Source organism: Giraffa tippelskirchi, chromosome 8 (assembly GCF_054371585.1).
Source record: "Giraffa tippelskirchi isolate mGirTip1 chromosome 8, T2T-mGirTip1v1.2.pri, whole genome shotgun sequence".
Classification (NCBI taxonomy): Eukaryota; Metazoa; Chordata; class Mammalia; order Artiodactyla; family Giraffidae; genus Giraffa; species Giraffa tippelskirchi.
Window position 1 is genome coordinate 144,394,400 of NC_137282.1, and position 27,709 is coordinate 144,422,108.

Below are 27,709 nucleotides of genomic sequence, written 5' to 3' on the forward strand. Positions count from 1 at the left end.
ATGAATATTCAGGACTGATTTCCTCTAGGATTGACAGTTTGGATCTCCTTGCAGTCCAAGGGACGCTCAAGAGTCTTCTCTAACACCACAGTTCAAAAGCATCAATTCTTCAGTGCTCAGCTTTTTTTATAGTCAAACTCTCACATCCATACATGACTACTGGAAAAGCCATAGCTTTGACTAGATGGACCTTTGTTGGTAAAGTAATGCCTCTGCTTTTTAATATGCTGTCTAGGTTGGTCATAACTTTTCTTCCAAGGAGCAAGCATCTTTTAATTTCATGGCTGCAGTCAGCATCTGCAGTGATTTTGGAGCCCCCCAAAATAGCCTGTCACTGTTTCCATTCTTTCCCCATCTATTTGCCATGCAGTGATGGGATCAGTTGCCATGATCTTAGTTTTCTGAATGTTGGGTTTTAAGCCAACTTTTTCACTTTTCTCTTCCACTTTTATCAAGAGGCTCTTTAGTTCTTCTTTGCTTTCTGCCATAAGGGTGGTGTCATCTGCATATCTGAGGTTATTGATATTTCTCCCGGCAATCTTGATTCCAACTTGTGTTTCTTCCAGCCCAGTGTTTCTCATGATGTACTCTGCGTATAAGTTAAATAAGCAGGGTGACAGTATACAGACTTGACGTACTCCTTTCCCGATTTGGAACCAGTCTATTGTTCCATGTCCAGTTCTAACTGTTGCGTCTTGACCTGCACACAGATTTCTCAGGATGCAGGTCAGGTGGTCTGGTATTCCCATCTCTTTTAGAATTTTCCACAGTTGGTTGTGATTCACACAGTCAAAGGCTTTGGCGTAGTCAATAAAGCAAAAGTAGGTATTTTGTAGCAGCTTTTCAATTATGATGAGAATGAAAATAATGATCTCATTAGGATTTACAACCTGTTGAACTCAGCCAGAATGAATCACTGGGAGAAGATTTTGCTCTGGCCTAAAATCTTCTTTAAAGCCCCCTTCAGCTCATTGTTCCTTAGACTGTAAATGAAGGGATTCACCACAGGGACTACGACCATGAAAATTATTGATGCTGCTGAGTCTTTTTCGGTTGAATTGTTAGATGAGGAACTCATATAGACCCCTGTGATTGCTCCATAGAAAAGAATGACCAAGGCAAGGTGAGATCCACAGGTGGAGAAAGCCTTGAATTTTCCTTGGACAGAAGGGATTTTCATCACAGCAGAGATAATGAGGCTGTAGGATGCCAGGATACACACTGAGGGTACCACAAAGATTAGCCCCACCACAGCAAGAACCAAGAACTGATTAAGACTGGTGTCAGAACAGGATAGAGGGAGGAGAGCATTGATATCACAGAAGAAATGGTGGATGACGTTGTTAGAGCAGAAATGCAGACGGGTCATCATAAGGGTGTGCAGGAGGGGGTTCAAAAAGGCAATCACCCAAGGTCCCCCCACGAGGGAGATGCAGAGGTGCCGGGTCATAATGGTGGAGTAACGCAAAGGGTGACAGATGGCCACATAACGGTCATAGGCCATCACCGTGAGAAGGAAATTGTCCATGTTGGCAAACATCATACAGAAATACATCTGAACCAGGCAGCCAGGATAGGAGATGGACTGAGCCTGTGTTTGGATGTCCAGGAGCATCTTGGGGACTGTAGATGAAGGAAGGCAGAGGTCCACCACAGACAAATTGGTGAGGAAGAAATACATGGGAGTGTGGAGGCGATGGTCTGCGGAAATGGCCAGCAAAATGAGTAGGTTTCCAAACAGCCCTGCTAAGTAGAGACACAGGAAAAGTGCAAAAAGCAGCTCCTGTTGCTCTGGCCAACTTGAGAAACCCAGGAGGAGAAATTCAGAGACGCTGGTTTGATTTTCCCTTTCCATTACTTGAACGTATCTGCATGAAGACCAGAGGATGACTTTTTTTTGGCTGCAACCTGCGGCATGTGGACTTCCCCGACAGAGATCAAACCCGTGCCCCCTGCAACTGGACCACCAGGGAAGTCCTGGAGGATGAAATATTTTTGACAGAAAAAAAAAAGTTCCCTTCTCATTTTTTACATACTCACCTAGTCTTGTCTCATTTACTAAATATTTTCTCTTTAGGCCATCCTATTTCCTCTCTGATGCTCTCTACCCAGCCTCAGTGGACCTTGTGTGTTAGTCACAGTCATGTCCAACTCTTTGTGACCCCCATGGACTGTGGCCCACCAGGCTCCTCTGTCCATGGAGTTCTACAGGCAAGAATACTGGAGTGGGTTGCCATTCCCTTCCCCAGGGGATCTTCCCAACCCAGGGATTGAACCCGTGTCTCTTGAATTGCAGGCAAATTCTTTACCATCTGAGCCACCAGGGAAGCCCAAGGTCAGTGGACCTTAGGCATGACCATCCGTTTCTTCAGTTGATTTACTTGCTGGAACCTTTCCTCAGCTGAGGTTTCCGAGGACCTGTGTATATCTCCCCACAGTAGGCAAAGACTCTCTTCTTACTTTCCATGTTGATACCAACCTTTGCACATCCTCCATTTTGTGTGGCTGCCTGTCAGCTGTGTGTTGGAACATACCTGTGAGTCTGACACACTAAAGGACTCCATGCCAAACATGGAGATTTAAATGATGAATATTTTACAGATTTTTGTCCAACCCCATATGAACCATTGTTCTTGGAAATAAGTCAGGCATCTACCATTTAGGATTCATAAGATGTAAACAAACTATTTTATCTTTTTAAGATAAAAAGTTAAACCTCCAAAAATTAGTTTACCTGAACACTGTGAGAAACATAGGAAAATATTTATAAATAATTTTAAGAGTTATATAGCACATGTAGTTATATAATACACTGTGTGTTCTTCTTTAGTAGATAAAGCTAAAGAGGAACACATAGAAAAAGTTATGCCCAAATGTGGCTGATCTGAAAGATTCCCTTTCAATAGTTTTGTAATATTTTAACCATAACTACAAAAAAAGCCTTCATGTTTATAAAGTGTTGTTAATACTTGTGCTCCTGCATTTCTTGGAGTTGTAGAAAACACGAAATAATAGAAGGCAAAGTGCCTAATGCAAGAAACTTGAAATCAGGTTGTGGATGGAAAATACTGTCATTAAATAATTAAGAAAATTAAATAATTGTCATAGAAAATAATTCAGAGGGCAAATGTTCACATATATGTGTGAATAATTTCAGAAGAATGGAGGACTCTAAGAGACAGAAAAAATCCTGGAGAGTGTGGGCTCTGAGGTCGGCCACAGTGAAACGAGACCCCAGGTCACTTAACCTCTCTAAATCTTAATTTTCTCATATATAATAATGGCACCTACCTTAAAGGTTGTTGTGAAAATGAAATGAGTTGGTGTATGCAAAGGTTTTAGCAAATAGTGATTACTCAATAAATGCAAACTATGGTTGACAAAGCCAGACTAGGAGTAAAGCAGGTTTCTTTCTTCACAATGGCTGTTCTAAATCTTTCTTCTCAAACTTTTTACTCCAGCACGTCCCTTCACATCAGTTACTTCACTCACTGTAGTTTCACAGAAAATAGAAGCCACTGCTAGATGGATGTGCCTGACTTCTTGACATGATGCAGAAAACTTGTCTGCATCTCCATTTATCCTTCCTTTCCTCCTTCCCTCCTTTTACAAAAAAGCATTTTCTTTCTTTCCTGAAAAGATTGACACCTCCACATATGTCTCCCCCTCACTCACTTTCCCACTTCTGTGAAAACTCCCTTCTCTTTTCTATAACTTGAATGTTCTCCTGCTCTGTTGGACCCATACTTTCAGCTTCAGTCTCTTCCATCTTCAACATCCCTTTCCAGATCCATGACTACTTCTGGCTTCTTCCTGACTCTGTCTTCCCTGACACAATCCCTCACAGAACCGACTTTCTCACAGCCTACTTATTTCCCATCTCATGTCATTCTGTCTACTGCCCCAGGAATTCCAATGAATTGCTCTGCCAAGTCTTCTTGAAAAAACTCAGTGGACACTTCTCAGACCTCTTAGAATTCTCTCCTAGAGAAATTCTATTCCTTTTTGCATTTATTTTCAGATTTCCTCTAATCTTTCTGGCTATTTCTTTCCAGTTGTTTTGCAGAATTTACTTCTTTTGACAATCCCTGAAATGTTGGCATTTCTTTGGTTTTCATCTTAACGCCTTATTTTCTTTTCATCCTACAGATATTCCTGGATGAGTCTATTCACTCCCATGGGTTTCATACTATCTGTATGCCAGTCTCTCCCAAATTTGTTTCTCTAGTGCAACTCTCTTTCATATTCAGTCATATTCCCAGTGCTCTTTGAATGTCAACTTGGATATCATAGACACTTGTATCTAAGATTTCCCAAACTGAATCCATCAAATTCTCCCTACTTGAAGACTGTTCCTCTCTTCACGTACCCTTTATCAATAAATAGCACCACAGTGTATCTAGTTATTCAAGAAAAGAAAACTTGGCAGTCATCCCAGGACTTCTACCTTTTGTTAACCTGTACATCTAATCAATTCCTAAGTGTTGTTGTTATTACTTTTGGGGAAGAAGAATCTCATTATTAAATAAATATATTTTTACATCTACCACAAATTAACACACTGTTTTAGGCATTGAAAAACAGTGGTGACAAGAAAGGCATGGTCTTACCCTTAAGGAGTTTTCAATAAAAGCCAGAAAATTTAGAATTATCCTTGACTCATCCAGCGCATGACCAAGCTCCATTGATTCTCACTTTTCTCAGACTCATACTCCTTTTCTTCATTCCTAATTATACTGCCTATGTCAGACTTTCATCATCTCTCATCTGAATATTTGTAATAAACCTAAAATTCATTTTACTTCCTATAGTCTTCCTCCTTTCAAGCTTTCTTTCATATTTCCTAAAGAATACTACTCTAATGGCAGAAAGCAAGAGGAACTAAAGAGCCTCTTGAGGAGGGTAAAAGAGGAGAGTTAAAAAATTAAGATCATGGCATCCAGTCCCATCACTTCTTGGCAAACAGGAGGGGAAAAGTTGAAATAGTGACAGATTTTCTTTTCTTGGGCCCCAAAATCACTGTGGATCGTGACTGCAGCCATGAAATTAAAAGATGCTTGCTCCTTCAAAGGAAATCTATGACAAACCTAGACAGCGGATTAAAAAGCAGAGACCTCACTTTGGTGACAAAGGCCAAATAGTCAAAGCTATGGTTTTTCCAGTAGTCATGTACAGATGTGAGATTTGGACCATAAAGAAGGCTGAGCACCAAAGAATTGATGCTTTTGAATTGTGGTGCTGGAGAATATTCTTGAGAGTCCCTTGGACTGCAAGGAGATCAGCTAGTCAATCCTAAAGGAAATTAACTCTCAATATTCATTGGAAGGACTGGTGCTGAAGCTGAAGCTCCAACCTTTTGGCCACCTGATGTGAAGAGCTGACTCACTGGAAAAGACCCTGATTTTGGAAAAGATTGAGGACAGGAAGAGAAGGGATTGACAGAGGATGAGATGGTTGGATGGCATCACTGACTCAATGGACATGAGTGAGCAAATTCCAGAGATAGCAGAGGACAGAGGAGTCCATGGGATCACAAAGATCTGGAAACAACTTAGTGACTGAACAACAACAAAAGAATTATCCTTCTAAAACAAAAATTTCTTCACTTTCCCTTCTTAAGAACTTGTAGTTGTTTTCAATTGCCTTCAACTCCAATTCCAAGTTCCTTATTATGGCATAGAAGATTCTTCATAATCCTTTTCTTACCTCTCTAGTACTCTCTTGCCATGCTCAATTTTTCGTCCTTAGAATTTCCTAACATACAGTGATAGTTTATGTCTATCTGGCTTTTCTTGTCTTGAAATTCTCTGACCACCCCAACTAAAATTTTCCTCAAGATATTCTCTATTGCACTGACCTGGGTTTTTCTTCATGTCATTCATTACTATCAAGAATTTTCTTATTTCTTAAAACATAATTTCTTATTTATTTTCTAATCTGCATCAATAAAATAGATGATTTATAAGATCAGGAAATTTATCTTTTTTTTTTTTTTTAAATCACTATGCCTCCTGACATACTGGAGGCAATCAACATGTATTTGTTGAATAAATGAATATACTTCTTAAAGACTTAGGAAGTTCTTTCTTATATCAGATAGAAATATGTGTTCTCAATGCATATTTTATAGTGATTTTTATTCTAAGCTAAGTAGCCATTGAGATTATATATAAAATATATAATAAACATATAAAATACACACTATTCAAATATATATGGGCTTCCAAGGTGGTTCAGTAGTAAAGAATCTGCCTGCCAATGCCGGAGATGCAGGAGATGTGGGTTGGATCCCTGGGTCAGACAGATCCCCTGGAGGAGGAAATGGCAACCTGCTCCAGTATTCTTGCCTGCATAATCTCATGGACAGAGAGACTGATGAGCTGCAGTCCATGGGGTCCCAAAGAGTCGAACGTGAGTGACCAACCCACACATGTAAATATATATGTGTAGTGTTTAGTTGTTAGTCATGTCTGACTCTGCGACCCCATGGACTGTAGCCCACCAGGCTCCTCTGTCTGTGGGGATTCTCCAGGTAAGAATCCTGGAGTGGGTTGCCATGCCCTCCTCCAGGGGATCTTCCCAACCCAAGGATGGAACCCAGATCTTCCACATTGCAGGTGGATTCTTTACTGTCTGAGCCACCAGGGAAGATCTATAAATATAAATAATTATGTATTTGTTCTTTTGTTTTCACTCTCCTCTTTCACTTTCATCAAGAGGCTCTTTAGTTCTTCTTCACTTTCCGCTATAAGGGTGGTGTCATCCGCATATCTGAGGTTATTGATGATTCTCCCAGCAATCTTGATTCCAGCTTGTGTTTCTTCCAGCCCAGCGTTTCTCATGATGTACTCTGCATATAAGTTAAATAAGCAGGGTGACAATATACAGCCTTGACGTACTCCTTTTCCTATTTGGAACCAGTCTGTTGTTCCATGTCCAGTTCTAACTGTTGCTTCCTGACCTGTATACAGGTTTCTCAAGAGACAGGTCAGATGGTCTGGTATTCCCATCTCTTTCAGAATTTTCCACAGTTTATTGTGATCCACACAGTCAAAGGCTTTTGCATAGTCAATAAAGCAGAAATAGATGTTTTTCTGGAACTCTCTTGCTTTTTCGATGATCCAGCAGATATTGGCAATTTGATCTCTGGTTCCTCTGCCTTTTCTAAAACCAGCTTGAACATCTGGAAGTTCACGGTTCACATATTGCTGAAGCCTGGCTTGGAGAATTTTGAGCATTACTTTACTAGCGTGTGAGATGAGTGCAATTGTGTGGTAGTTTGAGCATTCTTTGGCATTGCCTTTCTTTGGGATTGGAATGAAAACTGACCTTTTCCAGTCCTGTGGCCACTGCTGAGTTTTCCAAATTTGCTGGCATATCGAGTGCAGCACTTTCACAGCATCACCTTTGAGGACTTGAAATAGCTCAACTGGAATTCCATCACCTCCACTAGCTTTGTTCATAGTGATGCTTTCTAAGGCCCACTTGACTTCACATTTATGAAAAAGTTGGCTTAAAGCTCAACGTTCAGAAAACTAAGATCATGGCATCTGGTCCCATCACTTCATGGGAAATAGATGGGGAAACAGTGGAAACAGTGTCAGACTTTATTTTTTTGGGCTCCAAATCACTGCTGATGGTGATTGCAGCCATGAAATTAAAAGATGCTTAACTCCTTGGAAGGAAGGTTATGGCCAACCTAGATAGCATATTTAAAAGCAGAGACATTACTTTGCCAACAAAAGTCCATCTAGTCAAGGCTATGGTTTTTCCAGTGGTCATGTGTGGATGTGAGAGTTGGACAGTGAAGAAAGCTGAGCGCCGAAGAATTGATGCTTTCGAACTGTGGTGTTGGAGAAGACTCTTGAGAGCCCCTTGGACTGCAAGGAGATCCAATCAATCCATCCTAAAAGAGATCAATCCAGGAGTTCATTGGAAGGTCTGATGTTGAAGCTGAAACTCCAATACTTTGGCCACCTCACGCGAAGGGTTGACTCATTGGAAAAGACCTTAATGCTGGGTAGGATTGGGGGTGGGAGGAGAAGGGGACGACAGAGGATGAGATGGTTGGATGGCATCACCGACTCGATGGACATGGGTTTGGGTAGACTCCGGGAGTTGGTGATGGACAGAGAGGCCTGGCGTGCTGCAATTCATGGGGTCGCAAAGAGTCGGACACGACTGTTGTATCATATCACTTGGCATTGCTCCTGCCACATAGGGGGCATTTAAAAATGTTCACTGAAAAATATCTGTGGAGACTACAGCATTTCACCATGGAATACCAAGTGGGCAAAGATGGAGGGGAGGGCAGGCTCTGAGCTTTGCAAGAAGCAGAAGGAAGAAAATTACTGAAAGTCCTTCTTGGGAAGTTTCTTCTCTCTGTACTTTCCCTCACCTCTACATCTGGCTGGCACAAAAGAAATCTCTGCTTTTATCATTTGCCACTGTTTATATTTAGAGTCCCAGAAAGTTCTCACATGAACTCTTTTCCCTCTCCCTAGTGGATAGAACCCTCTATTTTCTTCCCTTTTTGATCTAAGTTGCTCATCACTACTGTTCTGCCAGTGCCTGCTTTGACAAAAATGATGCTATGTCGGGCACCAGTGCTCTCAGAGCTGCTAATGTGACTAATGTTGATGCAGCCCTAAGTTTTCTGGGTCCCAAAACACCAACAACTTTCACCACTTTGCACTTAAAGTGTAGAAGGCCTCTCTACATTGACAGTAGCTACTTCTAGTGTGTAGATCCTTCTCTTCAGCTTAAAGAGAAATCTCCAAGAGAAAATGGCCCTGTGATTACTTCCATCCTTCCATCTAAGTCCCTACCCTTTCACTCAGGGGTCTTTGAGGGGTGGTGGGGGATGGCCAGGTGAAGTAGGGTTAGTTCTTGGGCAGAGAAGATATGAAAATTTAGAAGTTAATCTTTTGCCACTTCAAGCTGTGTGGACTGAATAGCAAAGGAAACCTGTCTGCAGCTTGGGAAGGAAGAAGCAGATTTGCAGAAAGAGGTAGAGAGTTACATAGTGCTCATTTTCAAGTCTGACTCATTTCTTAGTGGCTTTGACCAATTAAATGTTATCACACTTACCAGATGCTCATATTAGGAACCTTCTGGGATGAGACTTTTTCTTCCAAGTCAGTCTCCAGGCTAACGGGAAAAAAAAAATAGAATGTTGCATTTCCCGCCCCCCCAGATGTACAAGGATGAGAGATGGAATGGTTCTTGGGGGACATATGTCTGGCTTAGTGAGAACTGGAGTGACCACAGGGCTTCCCTACATTGAAATTTATAGCTCTTTGTAGCCTCTGGGAACCTAATCTTGACAAGCTCCCTCCACTCTAGTAATAGTTACTTCATCCTCTTGTGGGTTTCCCCATGGCAACCCTGGGGATAATGCACCTGACAGACAATTCTCCAGGAGATTCAGGGAATTATAAGATGTGGAAGTTGTTTATAGCCTTTCAGGAAGGATTGTAACACATCATTCCCCCAAGAGGCCCTGAGACAACAAATATCAACTATTAAATGAATAACAAATAAACTTTCCTGGCATGAGTTGACATTCACTAAATATAGGCTTTATTTTCCCTGCCTGCAGCATTCTGTCAGCAATACTGTCCTTGGACTTAAAATTCATGATCTATCAATGTTGCCTGAGATAAAAAAGGACCCATTTGTGGGCAAAGGAGGTGAGACATCACATGGTTAGGACTCACTTGTCTTATCAGATATCCATCCCTGCAAAGCACTCAGCTAATGTAAAAGTGGAATGGTCTCTCTCTCTTTTTAACTTTGTTTGTTTATTTTTGGCTGTGCTGGGTCTTTGTTGCTACACGTGGGCTTTCTCTAGTTTCAGAGAGCAGGGGCTACTCTCTAGTTGTGGTATGCAGGCTGCTCACTGCAGTCGTTTCTCTTGTCACGGAACAGGGCTCCAGAATACGCAAGCTCAGCAGTTGTGGCCACAGGCTTAGCTGCCCCGTGGCATGTGAGATCTTCCCAGACCAGAGACTGAACCGGTATCTCCTGCATTGGCAGATGGATTCCCAAGTACTGGACCACCAGGGAAGCCCCTGGAAGGGCTTCTTAAAGCCTCAGGTGAGGTATGAGCTTAGAGGTAACACCCATAAATGTATGGATGCTGTACTCCAAGAGCTGTATATGCACTGAAAAATGACCAATATACAGCTATGTTTTCCCACTGCTGTAATGTATGTGGATGTCCATTGCTCTTATGCTTTCTCATCATGGCCCCACCGTGGCCTCTCCTGGTGACCCTCTCCTCAGGGGATATAAGAGACAGGACTGCTCTCCCTCTGCACACAAGTAAGAAGAGGCTGAGGTAATGAGTGTTGGGAGAAGTTATCCTCATCCTCTTGGGAGAAAGAAACAGGAGCCACATGCCTGGGCTCTCTTCTTTCCCAGGATTCTCCCTTAATAAACATGTCAGGTACTGTTTTAAGGTATTTACATAAATTAATAATTATTAATTAACATACTAAATTAACATAATTTAAATCTCATAAGAGTTCATGAGATAGGGACAGCTCTCAAGCCCATTTTGCAGACAAGGAATGAGGTCTCTGGGAGCTTGACTTACTGTCAAGTTGGTTGAGCCATGATTCTAATGAAACAGTCTGACCGCTGAGTCCAAGTGTGTACTTACTCTGCTGTGTTGACTCCCATACACTGTCCACCTGCCTCACTAAGGGTCACCTCCTCTGGGCTCTGAGACTGGCGGGGAGTCTGTTGTGTTTCCCACACTCACTACAGATGATCCCTGAGGTCTGAAGTGATAGGAGAGTTGGTCCTATGTTGGCTGATGGAGTGTGTTCACTGGAGGTGGGGGAAGGGAGGCTCACATCTGGGCTGTGGGGCGTCAGCAGTGTTTGCATCCGGGGTGTGGGCTGGGCTCTCCAGATGCTGAAGGGGGAAGACCAGCAGGGGCTGTGCAGGGTTTCCTCATCACTGTTACGTTTCACAGCCTGAAATACAGCCTCATGTGGACCTGAGGGTCCCAGGGGTGCTCACTCTTCTCCTTCCCATCTCACTGCCCTGACTGCTCTTCTTCCAACTGACTCCCTGGGAACCTCTCTCCAACGAGGGGTCTGGCCACACCCCTGCTCACCAACACTTTCTCCCACCCTGCCTGCTGCTCCCTTCTGGGGCCTCCTGGATGGAGCGAGAGGAAAGCAACTAGGATAGACAGAGAACTTGACATTATGCTGTGAAGAGAAAGCGTGTCTGTCTTCAAGAAAGGCAAGGGCTGCCTGAGGGAAGAACACTAAGTGGCTCCCTCTGAGCTGTTAGACTGGAGGCCTTAGTATTCTGCTGGATGTTGGTAGGGGGCTGACCTCAGTTTCTTGGAACAAAGATGTTTCCAACCCAGCTGCTTCCTTCATCAGAGATTGCAAGCAGGGAAGACAAGTAGAAAGTCAGCCAGCAAGATGGGGTCTTGCTCTTCTGTGATCTCATCTCAGGAGTGATGTCCCTGTTGCCATATTCTACTGGTCAGAAGCAGGTCACAGCTCCCACCCACACTCAGGGGAGGAGAGTCCACAAGCTGTGAACCCAGGAGGCAGGGACACTTGTGTGCATCTCAGAGTCAGTCTGCACAGGGACTTTCCAGGTCAGAGAAGCAGGAGCACGAGGTAGTGAGCCCTATGCCCTGGACGTGGTCACACATGGGCTGCACAGTCACTGAACAATCTTTGTCACTGTGGGTCCACCTTGAGTAGGATAATCTGCAGAAGTGATACAGTAAATCTGTGTTCAAACATTGAGAAACTCCCAGAGTGTTTTCCAAAGTGGCAGCACCATTTTATATTCCCATCAGCATGTTACATGCTTCCAATATCTTTACAGTTTCCAGGTGGCTCAGTGGTAAAGAATCCACCTGCCAAAACAGGAGATGCAGGTTTGATCTCTGGGTTGTGACGACACCTGGAGGAGGAAATGGCTACCCATTCCTATATTCTTGCCGGGATAAATCCATGGACAGAGGAGTCAGGTGGGCTATACTTTATGGTGGGGACAAAGAGTTGGACACTACTAAGTGACAGAGCATGCATGCAGGCAGTATCTCTACATCCTCTCTGAGGATATGAATCTTGGTTTCTGGATTTTCAAGGAAGGGATGCCTCTTAGCTCCCCACACGAATAAGCTCTGGCTTATATTTCCTGTTATAGCTCATAAACTTGAGAAAATCAGAGGTAAGGTTTTTCCAGATTTGGCTAACACCCTAAGGATAAAACGTATTTTCCCTCTGGAGACTGCCCACATTTATATTTTGGCCTAAAAAAATTATTCCCTTCATATTGTAGTTATGGAAACTTTTTATACTTTATTACTTTTATTTTGTTTCCCTGGAAAAGGCAGCCTTAAAACCAAGCCCACCGTGTTACTGGGAATGGAATCTCCACGACCTATTTTTTCACCCTTGCTATTTTTCTGGTGCCAGGGTAGGTCCCTGAGTACAAGTCCACCTCAACAAATGATATTTTTATCTCTTCTGTGAGCCAGTGCTTGTTTCTAAGATATTTGCTATTAGGTCGCAATAAGAAACGTACAGACATTGGAAGTGAGCGTAAGCAAGTAAACTACCTTATTTCAATCCACACTGGTAATTGTCAGCATCGGATACCGACATAGTTTTTTTTTAAGCCAAGATTGAGGCTTTATCTCAGCAAGCACAGTTAGTAGCTGCTGAGAAGCAAAGTTCAAGGTGAAGCTGTCTCAACCATTCCAGAAAACACACAGACTCCAAGAAGGGAGTGAAGTGTACAAGAAGGGAGTGAAGAGAAAGAGGTTGTTGAAACAGATGTGGTAGACGTGGAGATGAAGAGCATAGAACTGGTCATGTCACAAGCAAATGTGTCGAGAGCAAATGTTGTCCCAGCTCTGAAAAACAACAGTAATGATATTGTAAATGCTAATATGGAATTAACCATCTGAAAAGAGGTTCAAAACACTTCTTTGGTGTTTCAAAAGTGTAACTGCAGCTGGGTTTGCAATTTGTACTGTTTCTATCAAAAACATCTTGGCTTCTTGTTGGATGAAAAAAAAGAAAAAATATCATTGACTCTGCTAAGATAGTTAAATTGTTAACTCTCCATGGACCAAGTCCCCATGGTTCAGGTTGACTTATATTCAGGCACCTGCCCTGGCACCAGAAAAATAGCAGGAGTGAAAAAACAGGTCACAGAGAGTCCATTTCCTGTAACATCGTGGGCTTGGTTTTAAGGCTGATCTTCCAGGGAAACAAATAAAAGTAATAAAGTATAAAACGTTTCCATAAGTACAATACAAAGGAAATAATTGTTTTGGCCAAAATATAAATGTGGCAGTTTGGTGAAATTAGTAGTTTGGTGTCTGAACTAGTAATTTTTTAAGACGTTGATGGGGGTAACAAACTGATAAACTGATAAATATTATGGATACTTTCTCCAGTAAGATGTTCATGTACAAAGGAATATAAAGCAATATAAAATATCAGTACACACACACACACACACACACACACACACACACACGAGCTTTCCTGGTGGCTCAGCAGTAAAGAAACTGCCTGCAATGCAGGAGCAGACATGACTGAAGTGACTTAGCAGATATGCATGTGTGTGTGTGTGTATATATATATATATATATATAAAACCCATGAAGATCCATAGATGTTGGCTTTTTAATCCTAGAAAGAGACGAAGGCAAGGAAAGGACATTTTGAGTAATCATTTCATCATTCAAAAAGGGACTCCACTTATCTAGAAGCTGGATCCCATCACTGAACATTCTAGAGAAGTGAAAGATGTCATATGTTAGTCACTCGTTCATCCAGCCATACCCAAGTGCCTAGAATGTACTAGATCAAGTTCTGGTCTAGATCACTGGTCCAAATACTGAAATATGTCACTTTTTCCCCATCCCTTACCCTTACCTCTGGGACTTCCCCAGTGGCTCAGTGGTAAATAATCTGTAATGCAGGAGACCTGGGTTCAATCCCTGGGTCAGGAAGATCCCTGGGAGGAGGAAATGGTGTCCCCACTCCAGTATTCTTGCTTGGAAAATCCCATAGACATAGGAGCCTGGCAGGCTATAGTCCCTGGAGTCACAAAGAGTTGGACCCGACTTAGAGACTAAACAACGAAAACCCTCACCTCTACCTCCAAATCTATACCCAATTCCCAGTTGAAGGGAATTTCACATGTAAACATTTTGGTCAGAGTCCGAGATCACCTACCTCCATGAAGGAGAAAAACTTGTTTCCTAAACATTTCTGCAGGTGAACATGGCACTAGATTCCTCTAGTCACATGGACTCCAAATAAGGACACAGTGAGACAGAAAGAACTAAGATCATGGCATCTGGTCCCATCACTTCATGGCAAATAGATGGGGAAACAGTCAGACTTTATTTTTTTGGGTTCCAAAATCACTGCAGATGGTGACTGCAGCCATGAAATTAAAAGACGCTCCTTGGAAGAAAAGTTATGACCAACCACAACAGCTTATTAAAAAGCAGAGACATTGCTTTGCCAACAAAGGTCCGTCTAGCCAAAGCTATGATTTTTCCAGTAGTCACATATGGATGTGAGAGTTGAACTATAAAGAAAGGTGAGCAGCGAAGAATTGATGCTTTTGAACTGTGGTGCTGGAGAAGACTCTTGGGAGTCCCTTGGCCAGCAAGGAGACTGAACCAGTCCATCCTAAAGGAAATCAGTCCTGAATATTCATTGGAAGGACTGATGCTGAAACTCCAATACTTTGGCCGCCTGATGCAAAAAACTGATTCATTTGAAAAGACCCTGATGCTGGGAAAGATTGAAGGTGGGAGGAGAAGGGGACAACAGAGAATGGGATGGTTGGATGGCATCACCGACATGATGGACGTTGAGTTTGAGTAACCTCCGGGAGTTGGTGATGAACAGGAAGGCCTAGTGTGCTGCAGTCCATGAGCACAGAGTCACGAAGAGTCAGACACGACTGAGCGACTGAACTTAACTGAGACAGAGAGGCTGGCATCAAGCTGAAGGTTTTGATCTGCACAGCATGAATCGTGGTAGTGTTATTGAGTTGCCAAGGGCAGCAGAGACAGCAAGCCTAGCACCAGAGTCCATCCTCCAGCTAAGGGAGTGTCTGTTTTGTGAACAGTGGCTTCTGCTCCCTGTGCAGGGGCGGTGGTTCCCATATGGTTCCCTACCTGGGAGAGACTGTGAATGCTGAGCTGGCTGTGAATCTTCAGGCTGTTCTGTGACTTTTCCTGAAATAAACCCACAAACCTCACTCTCTTTCTCTCCTTTGCAACAAATTGAAATCCTTTTTCTTCCCACAAAGAACTTTGTAAGAATATCATGTAGGGAAACTTTCAGAGATTTCTTTTCCTCTGCTTTATTGAGATATGATTGCTATAAATTATTGAGTAAGTGTACAACCTGTGATTTGATACTTTTCTATATTGCACAATGAATCAGCAGCAGAACTTTAGCTTACACCTGGATGATGTCACATAATTACCATTTCTTTTTTGTGGTGAGAGCATTTAGATCTGCTCTCTTAGCAACTCAGAGACTTTATGTCAGACTACTTTCTAAAATGTCCAGATCCCTCCCTGTACTGCTTAGAAGAGAAAACATGTATCTCCCAGAAAATGTCTTGACTTTTTCTTCCCATTTAAATGTGGATTTAAGCCCCTCCCCATCCTGATTACTCTCTGATCACAAGCATCAGTGGATCCAAACCTGACTAAGTATGAGGACTGCTTGTCAGGTTTCTTACAAAATACTCAGGTCTCCTCCTAGACCCAGCTTCTCAGAGTGTTGGGCATGGAGTCCAGGAATCCCTTAAGAACAAGTCCTACAGGGGAGGCTGATGCACAGCCATGTGGGAATCCTGGTCTATATCCTCACTACTAAATCTGTGATCTGAAAGTCAGCAGCATCAGCCACAAACTTGTTATGAATGTAGATTCTCAGGCTCTACTCCAGACTGTCTAGATTTAAGGAGAGGTCTAGGTGAGCACCAGCATCTCCAGCTTGGTCACCTCACCATTTCCTACAGTTTCCTTTAGTGCATCACTCACCCTTCAACTCCTGGTTATGTACAGCAGCCAGACTGAAGCTTCTAAAGAGTAGTGACAATGGATTGTGTTCTGTGAAAAGCATCTTATGAATCCACATCTTACTCAGACAACATCAACAGCCTTGTAATATCATCTAGGTCTATATGATCTGGTGAAACATGGGATCTAATCTCAATTCCTTATTCCTCTAGCCGCACCTGTCTCCTGGCACTTTCTTGAACACAGACACTCTCTTGCCCTTGTGTATTTACACAGGAGATTCCCCTGCCCAGAGAGAACTTCCTTTGACATCTGTGTGGACTTCCTTCATGTCCTTCACATCTTTATTCAATGGTCACCTTCTCAATAAGGCCCACACTAACCACATGATTAAAAGAGCCACCTTCCCTGTCCCTACAAACATATGCTTCCTCAAAACACTTAACTAACCTCTAAGGTAAACATTCCCTCACTTACTAGGCTCACTCTGCCCCTTCTCACCAGAACACACTTCACAAGGCCAACAAGGTGTGTTTCAGGGATGGTTTCCTGCTTCTTCCCCAAAGAGACTGGATTCCTTAATTGTCCTTCAGAGAAGTGGGGCCACTGGCGAGTCACTCTCTTGTACAGAATATGAAAACCTGGGCGGATTCCTCCCTCTGCTGACAGGAACCGGGGCACTGTTTCCACAGAGACCCCACTTTCTTCTCCTCGTGGGAAGCCAGGTCCAGCCTGAGAGGAGATTAGGGAGGCCCCGCACCCCTCGTACCTGCCCGCAGCAGCTTGTCCTCTCGTTCTCTGTCTTTGGAGCCCATCTCCGCAGTCCCCCTCCAGGCAGTTCCTACTGTGACCCGCAGCACCGCCCTGCTCAAGCTTGAGCTTGGAGATCTGAGCCCTCGCGTCTGCTGTGGTCCAGAAGCACAGGTCCTCATTCAGGGCAAGGTAATCGTTGCCGTAGGCAATCTACCAGAACCCGAGGCAATAACTTTTCAAATATGCAATTATGCCTCTTCCAGGAGAAAACTGGGAGATGGGTGTTTCTGTCTGTTCCCTCCACATTGAGCCCTGGGTGGGCGGGTGCAGGTAGCCAGTTACAGGCTGTTTCTTTTTTGCTACTGTCCTGTTGGACCCAGAAACGCATGCCACTGAACCGGGTGGTCAAGGAGTGTGCCCTCTGGCAGCAGCCACAACACCTGTGCAGCCATACGTGTGCACAAACTCTTTTCACAGAGACACTGGTGACCTGGGGTGGGACAGAGGGAGAGCACGATGATGGCACCTGTTGGCTTCTCAGGGGTTTGGCGAAGATTGCAGTTGACCCCTAGATATGTGTTAGAAGTCTTAGCTTTTAAGATAAGGAAATAGGCTTCTTTCAGGGACAAGCTGGAGGTTTCAGTCTGTGTCTGTATGCTGTGCCCTGGAGAGATAGCCACAGTGAGTCTGGGTGAGCCTGTTTCTTAGTTCATTATAGCCTCATGGATTTCATGGACACAAGCTTCATTGACTTTCAGAGGTATGTTTTGGAGGCCATGTCTCAGGTTTAAGTCTTCAAAGTGAGGGTCCCAGACGTGGAACACTTTGTTTCTCAGGGAGGAACTGGCAGTGGTGACTTCCCTCCTGATTGTGTATTGTGGCTCCAAGGGTGGGGTTTAGGTCTTGTGTCTGCCTCTTCCAATGATTTACTTTTTTATCTCCTTATGATGTTAGTGTGGGGTTTTTCTTATTCACCTGTGTGTAGGATTCACCCAGCTAGTTTCTGCATTTCTTTTCGAAGGAGTTGTTTTGGGTAAAACTGTAGATTCAGTGTGCCCATGGGAGGAGGGGGGATCTGGAGCCTGTGTATCATGAGTGAACAGGAACCTTCTAGCCTTTTGAGCAGCTTCGTCTCTCCTTCTCTCTCTCGTTGCCACTTTTGTTTTGCTTTGTGTTTCTGTCTATCCCTCTTTTTCTCATTCTCTAGTTCTTGTTCTATTCAAGTCCTTAAAAAAAAAACTTTTTATTTTGAAATAGTTGCAGATTAACAGAAAGATCTAAAGATCGTATGATAGGTCTTGGGTACCTTTGACCTTTTTCCCAATGGTTATATATTATATAAGTATAATACAATTTAAAAGCTAGAAAACTGACATTGGTGCAATGAATATACAGAGTTCCAAGTAATTTTTTCACATGTAGATTCCTGTAGCCATCATCATGATCAAAATATGGAATTACCCCATGACCACTCACATCTCCTTTGTGAAATCGCTTTATAGTCACTCATTCCTTCCCCTCCCCTGCACCCTCCATAAACCATCCCTCACTCCTGGGCACTACCATCTTGATCCCCATCTCTATTATTTTGTCATTTTGTGGATGGAATATAGATGGGATCATACAATATTTAACCTATGAAGATAGACATTTTCATTCAACATAATACCCTTGAGATGTTGTGTGTATTAATAGCTTATTCCTTTTTTATTGCCAAATAGTATTTCATAGTTTGGATGTGCCATCATTTGTTTAGAACATTTTATTTGTTTTCAGCTTTTTGCTGTTACAGATAAAACTGCTATGAATAATTGTGCACAGGTTTTTGTGTGGAAAAAAATTTTGTTTCTCTGTCATAAATGCCTAAGAGCATGATTACTGGGCTCTATGGCAAGTGTATATTTGGTTTTTTAAAGAAACATCCAAGCTCTTTTATAAAGTAGATGTATCGTTTTATATTCTGATTAGCAATGTATGAGTGATTCAGTTTTTCCACAATGATGCTAACATTTGGTATTGTTCTGATATTTTTTGTCTTGGTTGTTCTAGTAGGTAGGTAGTAATATCTCTTCATGGTCTTAATCTGTATTTTCCTGATGGTTAGTGATGCTAAACATCTTTTCTTATGCTTATTTACCATTCATATATTTGCATTGGTGAGTTATGTGCTCAAATGTTTTTAAAATGAGTTATTTTCATACTGTAGAGTTTTGAGAGTTGTTTGTATATTCTAGATATGAGTGTTTTGTAAGATAAGTAGCTTGAAAATGTTTTCTTCCAGTTTGTAGCTTATGTTATTATCCTCTTAACAGAGTCTTTAACAGACAAATGCTCTTTATTTTGATGAGTCTTCATTTGTAGATTTTTTAAAAAACAGATTATGCTTTTGGTATATTATATTCCAATATAAAATAAGAATTTTACAAAATAGCATAGGAAAAAAGCATGTAATTGCAAGTAAGCATTTCTAGATAATGTCAAATTATTATCAAACATTATTTTGCCAATTAATATTTGCAGCAGCAAGATGGAAATGGGAAGAAATGTTAATTGCAGGTCTGTACACCGTATACCTGCAACCATCTCTGGATACTGTATGCAGTACTAATCTTTACTCAAACTCCTTATAAACATTAAGTTAGAATTTAACTAGTAGAGAGAGTACTGAGAAAGTGATAATCTAAGAGTATTTTAAGGAAAAGATAATTTCTCCCTATGGGTAGAATGTTATTAAAAAAGCTGGAATTTATGGTTCTATGGGAAATGTTTGGCTATAGCATGTAAATTAGTTGAAGAAGATCTGTATGCTTGTCTGACTACATACAAAAACCAAGATGCTTCAAACCTAAATAGCTTTCCCTTAGATAGCTTATACTACTAGCTAGAAGTTGTCTATTACTCTGAAAGAAAATGTGTTCTAGTGGGGAAAAGAGATTTTATATTTTTTGAAGCTGCCTTTGATGGTTAGGGCCAAAGCCTTCCATGGACAGATGCTAATTATTCCTGCCTTTTGCCTGTATAATCAAGTGTATAAGTTGTTTTGAAATTAATTGATCTTCCAACCTCAAAACGCACAATACCCATCAAGTTTCTTTCAGTTTACTTTAACAGTTATAGCTATCTTGTTTAACTCAATCATGTGGACATAAATGCAAAGATGAGTTGAATTTAAACAAACCATGGAAATTCCATTTAAAAAATCAATAATTTTTCTGTTTGCTTATGTAAATCATTACAATTTTCAGATAGAAATTGTACAATGTCATAGAGGACAGGTAGTTTTTCCTTAGCCATATTAGAAGTTTGGGAGTAAAATGTGGTGGTTGACCTTTAATATATTTACCTTAAAGATTAGGTAGGCACTGCCTAACTGGTAACTCTGTGATCCATTAAAAGTTGGGTATGAATATTAGATAAAAATTAATTTACATTTAAAATTAAGTAACTGAATGAGGTCTTATTTATATATGGATAATTTTTTTTTGCAGTTGTATGAAAAAATCTCACGTGTTTAGTAAAATATCTAAACCATTAAAAGAGGAGAATTAAGATAACTGGGAAGTCAAGGGAATTATCTGACCTCTGTCAATGATGAGAAGTTATAAAAGAGGCAGATTAGGTATCCTCTTGCATTCTCCTTGATATTCATTTTCCCTGAGGATTGTCACCTCTGGGCAGCTAGGAGACATCAGCTAATTAACAGTACAGGACATACATTCCTCAGAGACTTCAGCCAGGTAAACAGTTTTCACCAGACCAGTTTTACAGTTTGATACCAATCTCATGCTTTCATAATGAGCTCTCCATCATAGAGCCAAGACATTATATTCAGAAGGAATCCCGAGAGTTTGAAATTCCCTTCTTATGTTATCCTACTGGCTAGACAGAATGTCGATCTTCAGTACCCTTTGAAGGTATTTGAAGTTATCAAGAGAAAGCATCTTCTTGCTTAAGGAAAACTTAAGGATATTCCAATGCTGATAGAGTCAACTTATGTACTCACTCCATGCAACCTGCATCCTTAATCTACATACCCAGGTTCCAATGCCCAGTACTGTATTAAAGGCAGGAACTGGAAATGAGATAGGGCATGAGCTTAGGACACTCACATAGGTGAATAAAACTGAGAGGACTGGAACTCGATCTCTGCGGTACTTTAGGAATTGGTAAGTTAGCTTGTTTTCAGTTGCAAATGTTTCTTTAAAGGCTAAATTGAGTAACATACATGTCAGTTGGCAAAAGAAACAGAAACTCCAGTAGAAATTCACCAAATTTAAAAACCAAACTAAGTGTTCCTTATAGAAGCCAACTTTGTGTTCCTAGACATTTCATCCTATTGTAGTGTATTCATTATGTCTCAGTATGGATATATGGAGCAATTTAAATTCAGGATATTCGGCTGTCAGAAAAATTGTCCTTCAGTAATTGAATAACAGCATATATGTGAATGTGAAAATATTAGATTATACACTTTCATTTTTTCCTCAGCTCCTATTTTCTGTGAAATTATAGAATCTATCTTAAAGTATAGTGTCAATATCTGTAGTTTTAAAATGTTCATTTTCTCAAAGAAATGAACGTACATAATCTTCCAAATGCTAGTGTGGTAATTACAACAATGAAGGTCCATTTTGTGATTATTGTGTCAATGCATTTTTGAATTTATTGTTAATGAAAAATGATCATTCTTCAATTGAGGAGAAATACCAGTTTGAGAGGAGAAACGTGGGTCAGAAAAGGTGATCTGAATGTTTAATTTATTGGTGCATTAGGCAAATGACAAGATGATGTGTAAGGTACACTGGTGACTGTCCTTCCATCCTTGCACACACTTATGAATGGACTCTACATTTTGTATGAATGGACTCTCATGTTTTATGAATGCTTTAAGTGTCCAGCTCAGATATTTTCTAATGGCTACTGCACTGATCCACACCATATTTGTCATGAGTATTGACTGATGGCTTCACAGCCCTTTCCTTCTTTAGAAAATTGGCATCAGTTGAGTGGAGCCACATTGCCAGAAGTTCCGAATGTGGTTGGGGTAGCTTGCAGTCAATGACAGACTGGTGGGATTTATCAAAGGCTGCCTTTTTGTCAAGGTGGAACTAAATATGACACAATGCATGTTCCACAGCTTGTTATTCTGTGTAGTAGTAACTAGTCACATCTTGGAGAAGGAACTGGCAACCCACTCCAGTATTCTTGCCTAGGGAATCCCATGGACAGAGGAGCCTGGTGGGCTGCTGTCCATAGTGTCGCACAGAGTTGGACACTACCGAAGTGACTTAGCATGCATGCATGCATTGGAGAAGGAAATGGCAACCCACTCCAGTATTCTTGCCTAGAGAATCCCAGGGACAGAGGAGCCTGGTGGGCTGCCGTCTATGGGGTCGCACAGAGTCGGACACGACTGAGGCGACTTAGCAGCAGCAGCAGCAGTCACATCCAAATAAATAGGTATTTAAACGTACCTGAATTAAAATTAAATTTAAAATTCAGTTCTTTATCTGCCCCACTTGAAATGCTCAGGTAGCAGCATGTGGGTAGCAGTGATTGTGTAAGTGAAGACACAATATTTTTATCAGCAGATAGCTCTATTTGGAGAGTCCTTTTCCAGCTTTCTCTGGGATCATGTTCATGCTATTCCATTGGAGATCACATCCTTGCTTAACACATTTGTCTGCTCTGTTTTGCTTCTCTGATTCTCTTTGTCTGAGGACATTCACTCAATAAACAGCATGCAAAGGAATTCCCATTTCAGCCTCTTTTCCCCAAGCTGGCCAAACTCTGTCCATAGTGATTAGAAGTGTTATTTCTGAGACTGTGATAGATCCATTGCCTCCTCATTTATATGTTCTTCATTGCCATTAGAATGTTGATAGTGAATAATCCTATCTTTTATAGGAATTTCAGGTATTTTAGTTGTTGGTAATATATGAAACTGAAATCAGCAGAAAGAAGAGGTAAGTGCTGGTCACTGGAGTTTGAAATTCTGTTGTGAAGTGACTACTTTTGTTGTTTAGTCACTAAGTCAAGTTCAACTCTTTTTGACCTCATGGACTGTAGCCCGCCAGGATTCTCTGTACTGAAGTGGGTTTCCATTTTCTTCTTCAAGTTATCTTTCTGATCCAGGGACTGAACCTGCCTTTCCTGCATCTCCTGCACTGGCCGGCAGATTCTTTACCATTGAGCCAACAAGGAAGCCCGTGAACTGATTATGCACAGTGAATAAATTTTTGGAGTTCTTGTTAAATTGGTATAGTAATTTTAGGTATATCAAGGACAAAAGTTAAGTGCTATAATTGAAGGTGATATTTTCAGGCTCTGAGCAATTTATTTTTTACTACTATACAAAAAGACCAGGATATGGCATTCACAAATATAATGCATTAGGAGTAGAGATAACTATTTTGCCAGGATGTATCTATGAGGAAGTATCTTAGTGATACATTGAATGTAATATAATCCTTTGTATAAGTACATTCTAGCTCATAAATTTCTATATCTAAATGTATTTTAGAGATCATTTTGTATTATTCTATTACATGTGAGGTATGTGCAAATCAAGTTATGTAGAATTATGAGATACCTATTTAAAATAAACTTTCTCCCTTTGTCTACATCTTCCTTACTTTTCTAATCACTCTCCCTTGATTTTCCCTCATTCCCACTTTCTCTAAGATATACATAAATAATTATCATACTTTCATCCTATTAAACTCAATCTAAAACAGGCATTTTATATCTATGATTGATGCAAACCAAGGTTCATTACTTGATTTTATTAGTATTATTTTCTTATATTAATTTCAATATATAATTTTTGTGAATAGTAAAGAGCTAATTGATTTAAGATATATCAATTTCAATGAGTACATCATTTATTAAAATAGTTGCATATAAAATCTCATGACCATGTCTTTGAACATGACAGATTTTCCTCTTTATCCCTGCACTTCTTTTGGAAGATACCTTTCATAAATTGCTAAATGCTTGATTTGACAGGAGCCATGTGCTAGCAAAGGATGAAACAGAAAAATGAAAGTTCTTTCGCTGGATTTATCTTACTGGGCTTCTCTGACAGGCTTCAACTTGAGCTAGTCCTCTTTGTGGTTCTTTTGATCTTCTACATCTTCACTTTGCTGGGAAACACAACCATCATTGCATTGTCCTACTTGGACCCACGTCTTCACACCCCCATGTACTTTTTCCTCTCTAACCTGAGCTTTCTGGACATGTGCTACACCACCAGCATTGTTCCACAGCTCCTAGTTAATCTCAGTGGAGCAGACAAATCCATCTCCTTTGGTGGCTGTGTAGTTCAAATGTACATCTCTCTGGCGTTGGGATGTACAGAATGTATTCTCCTAGGAGTTATGGCATTTGACCGCTATGCAGCTGTTTGCAGGCCCCTTCACTACACAGTAATCATGCACCCCCGTCTGTGTGCCCTGATGGCTTCTGCTTCATGGATCACTGGTTTTGCCAACTCCTTATTGCAGACAGTGCTTGTCTTCCTTTTACCTCGTTGTGGGAGAAATAAATTAGACCACTTCTTTTGTGAGATCCCTCCTTTTCTCAAACTTGCCTGTGTTGACACCACCGTGAATGTGTATGTGGCCTTCTTTGGCAGTGTCATCATTCTTCTCACACCTGTTTCATTAATCATGTTCTCCTATGGTCGGATTGTCAGGGCGGTCCTAAGAATCAAGTCCACTGCAGGGCAGAGAAAAGCATTTGGCACGTGTGGATCCCACCTCACGGTGGTCTCCCTGTTCTTTGGCACGGCCATCTATGTGTATTTTCAGCCCAGCAGCAACAACTCCCAGGATCAGGACAAGTTCATGTCTCTCTTCTACACTGTCATTATCCCCATGACCAACCCCCTCATATATACGCTGAGGAACAGGGATGTGAAGGGAGCGATGAAGAAGGTGCTTTGGAAGGACTCTGACTCCAGATGATGGGTGAGGAGGATAGTTTAATGGAAGGACCTTGAACACCAGAACTATTCAGATATATATGTGTGCCCCATGAGTCACCTAAAATTTCCTTTGGCAACTCTGAAGGGAATTTGTTTACTTCATTCCCTTTGAAAAGTGAATGTTCTAATTCTAAATTCATGTATTCATTTCAACTTCCAGAGATGCAGATTCAGTGTTCCGACAGCATCTGTTTTCTAGTTATTTTTTTTTTAAAGTTCCAGGGTTTTTCTTGTTTGCATTCTCTTTTAGGTACATTGTTCCACATTTATTTGCAAAATGACATATGAATATATTACATGAAATCACAGCCAAAATAAGAACAGGAAAGCACTGAAACACTGTATGGAATATTAACATTTTATCATTTCCTAAGAAATGCTACAGGAGAAGGCAATGGCACCCCACTCCAATACTCTTGCCTGGCAAATCCCATGGATGGAGGAGCCTGGTAGGCTACAGTCCATTGGGTCGCCAAGAGTCGGACACGACTGAGCGACTTCACTTTCACTTTTCACTTTCATGCACTGGAGAAGGAAATGGCAACCCACTCCAGTATTCTTGCCTGGAGAATCCCAGGGACGGCGGAGCCTGGTGGGCTGCTGTCTGTGGGGTCGCACAGAGTCGGACACGACTGAAGCGACTTAGCAGCAGCAGCAGCAAGAAATGCTACTGCCACAACACATGTATTCAAATGCCAAAGGGTAGATATCAGTTAGCTTCTTCTATGTAACAAATCACTTCAAAACTTAGTTGCTTAAAACACCAACCATTAGTTTATCTCACAATTATGTGTGTCAGCATTTGGGCTAAGTTTAGCTGGACAGTTCTTTTTGTCTCAGCTGGACTCACTCAAATGCCTGCAGCTAGCTTCTGTGTCTACTTAAGGCTTCCTGATCTAGATTGCCACAGTTGGCATGGTTTCCATCTCCTTGATGTGGTCTCTTATCTTCCAGTAGGATGGCATGGAATGTTCATATGGTGAAGGCCTATTTCCAAGTCCTTGTGACCAATTTATTGTTTAATATATGGCTACTCTCCTGCTTGCCTGTCCTGTCTTTCTTTGTGCATTGTTTACCTCCACAAATAGTAACTTTTAGGGTCTGTTCTTTGTTCCACATGGAGGGTCTAGGAGGTCACAGTGTATTTCCATAGCCTCTTTCCCCAGTCAACAATAAGTAGGGGCTTCCCTGGTGGTCTAGTGGTAGAATCCTGCTGCCAATGCAGGGAACACAAGTTACATTCCTGGTCCAGGAAGTTCCTACATGATGTGGAGCAACTGAGGCCATGTGCCACAATTACCCAGCCAGCTCTCTAGATCCCATGAGCCACAACTACTGAAGCCGGCATGCCCTAGACCCCGTGGTCCGCAACAAGAGAAGCCACTGCAATGGGAAGCCCTTGCACCACAGCTAGAGAAAGCCTGCATGGAGCAACGAAGTGTCGCAAGAAAGACTTTGCACAGCAAAAACAAAAGAAAAAATCTGATCAGTGGGAGGTCTTTCCTGTTGGCCCGGTGGTTAAGAGACCTTGCTTTCACTGCAGAGGTTGAGGGTTCTATCCCTGGTCAGGAAGCTAAGATCCACATGCCATGGTCAGGAAGCTAAGATCCACATGCCACGCAACAGGGCCAAACATTATAAAACAAAGAGAACAAATCAGTAAATGGGGACATAGAGGGATCTATCACCAGCAAGGGCCCTACATGGAACTGCTCAGATTCAGATTGAAGATTTGACTAATGGGAAATGGGAGCTGATGAGCAGATTATTTTTCCTTTCTTCTCCTGGGCTAGGGATCTGTTGGATGTCTCCTAAGACATGCTTCAGGGGGACAAATGTGATTGAGCACCCAGTTACTCCATACTAGTGGCAAATTTGGTAATGTATCCTTGACAAGCCTGCTTTTCTTCCTTTTCTGTTCCCTTTCTTTCACTCCTGATGCTGTATCTCATTCTGCATTAATTGCTTGTGCATAAACCTTTGTTTCAAATTCTCTTTTCTGGGAAAGCCTAGGCTATGACCAAGAGTCTGGGGGCCTATAAAAATGATCTGGATCATAAATAAGAATTTTGGAGTTTTTGACTGCCAAAGACATTTGCAACTGTTACCAACCCTTTGAAGATGGGCCCTAAAAATGGTCCTTCTGCTGGGTGTTGATCATGCCAATAGAACAAGACAGAGTTCAGCTCAGAAGCAAAGGAAGGAACTTCCCTGGTGGGCCAGTGACTAAGACTCTGCACTCCCAGTGCAGGGGACCTGGGTTTGATCCTTGGTTGGGCAACTAGCTCCTCCTTGCCACAACTAAGACCTGCCACAGTCAAATAAATACATTAAATAAATATTTTAAAAAAGTAGAAGCAAAGGGAAGTTTTATTCTTTAGTCATAAAATGGAGAAATAGGAGCTCAGCATCTAGAGTATACCCTCTGCTGGACAGCCCATCCGCAGGTTGCTTTATTGGGTTCTCTCATCATTAGGAAGTGAGTTGCAGGCTTCTCCCTGGGCAGGCGCAGCTGTGCTGCCTGTGGCTCCACACCCCAGTGCCAGCTGCAGCGTCTCTTCATACGGCCTGCTGCCGCCATCTAGAATTGTGTCGTTCGCAGCGCTTCTGCACACAGTCCTTTGAGCTGAGGCTTGTGGCACAATGCCTCTGTACCAGGTACCCCATGAGAAAGTGAAACAAGACTAAGCACCAAGGAAAAGACAAAAAAAATGGTTAGAGTTTATTACCCAGATTCTATTTTTATTTTCTGGCATCTGCTAATGGTCATTACTCCTGGTAACCAAAAGAATGAAGGACATTACATGAGGAGAGATTTTAGAGAAAGAAGAAGACTGAAGACCAACGTTTGAGGCACCTCAACATTTAATGATTGGGTAATAGAAAATTTTAAGTCTCTTCATGAGATTGGGAGG

General features: G+C 41.7%; 3 protein-coding genes across 6 annotated transcripts in view; 2 read left to right on the plus strand and 1 right to left on the minus strand.

Annotated features, from left to right (window-relative positions):
• Positions 1–27,709, plus strand: part of LOC145518445 (putative olfactory receptor 2W6) — a 143,471-nt gene that overhangs the window by 4,546 nt on the left and 111,216 nt on the right. For all 3 annotated transcript variants that reach the window (XM_081523052.1, XM_081523051.1, XM_081523050.1), the window contains exon 2: positions 9,931–10,098. The gene's annotated coding sequence lies outside the window, so the exon portion shown is untranslated. The remainder of the gene's footprint in view (positions 1–9,930; positions 10,099–27,709) is intronic.
• Positions 747–9,013, minus strand: LOC145518465 (putative olfactory receptor 1F12P). Of its 2 annotated transcripts, XM_081523092.1 has the most exons (2): positions 8,999–9,013; positions 914–1,864 (listed from the first exon to the last, which is right to left on the minus strand). In XM_081523092.1, the coding sequence occupies exon 2, from the start codon at positions 1,853–1,855 to the stop codon at positions 914–916; it is 942 nt and encodes a 313-aa protein (XP_081379218.1). In that variant the 5' UTR covers positions 1,856–1,864; positions 8,999–9,013. The 2 variants fall into 2 exon arrangements, with proteins under 2 accessions (XP_081379217.1, XP_081379218.1); XM_081523091.1 differs by lacking the exon at positions 8,999–9,013 and having other exon boundaries at positions 747–2,610.
• Positions 23,836–24,774, plus strand: LOC145518466 (olfactory receptor 2B8-like). The gene has a single exon (XM_081523093.1). It carries the CDS (start codon positions 23,836–23,838, stop codon positions 24,772–24,774), a length of 939 nt encoding a protein of 312 aa, XP_081379219.1.

Bases quoted from the DNA above. Each gene is read 5' to 3' on its own strand.
- LOC145518465 (XM_081523091.1), bottom strand. From the start codon at position 1,855: ATGGAAAGGGAAAATCAAACCAGCGTCTCTGAATTTCTCCTCCTGGGT.
- LOC145518466 (XM_081523093.1), top strand. From the start codon at position 23,836: ATGAAACAGAAAAATGAAAGTTCTTTCGCTGGATTTATCTTACTGGGC.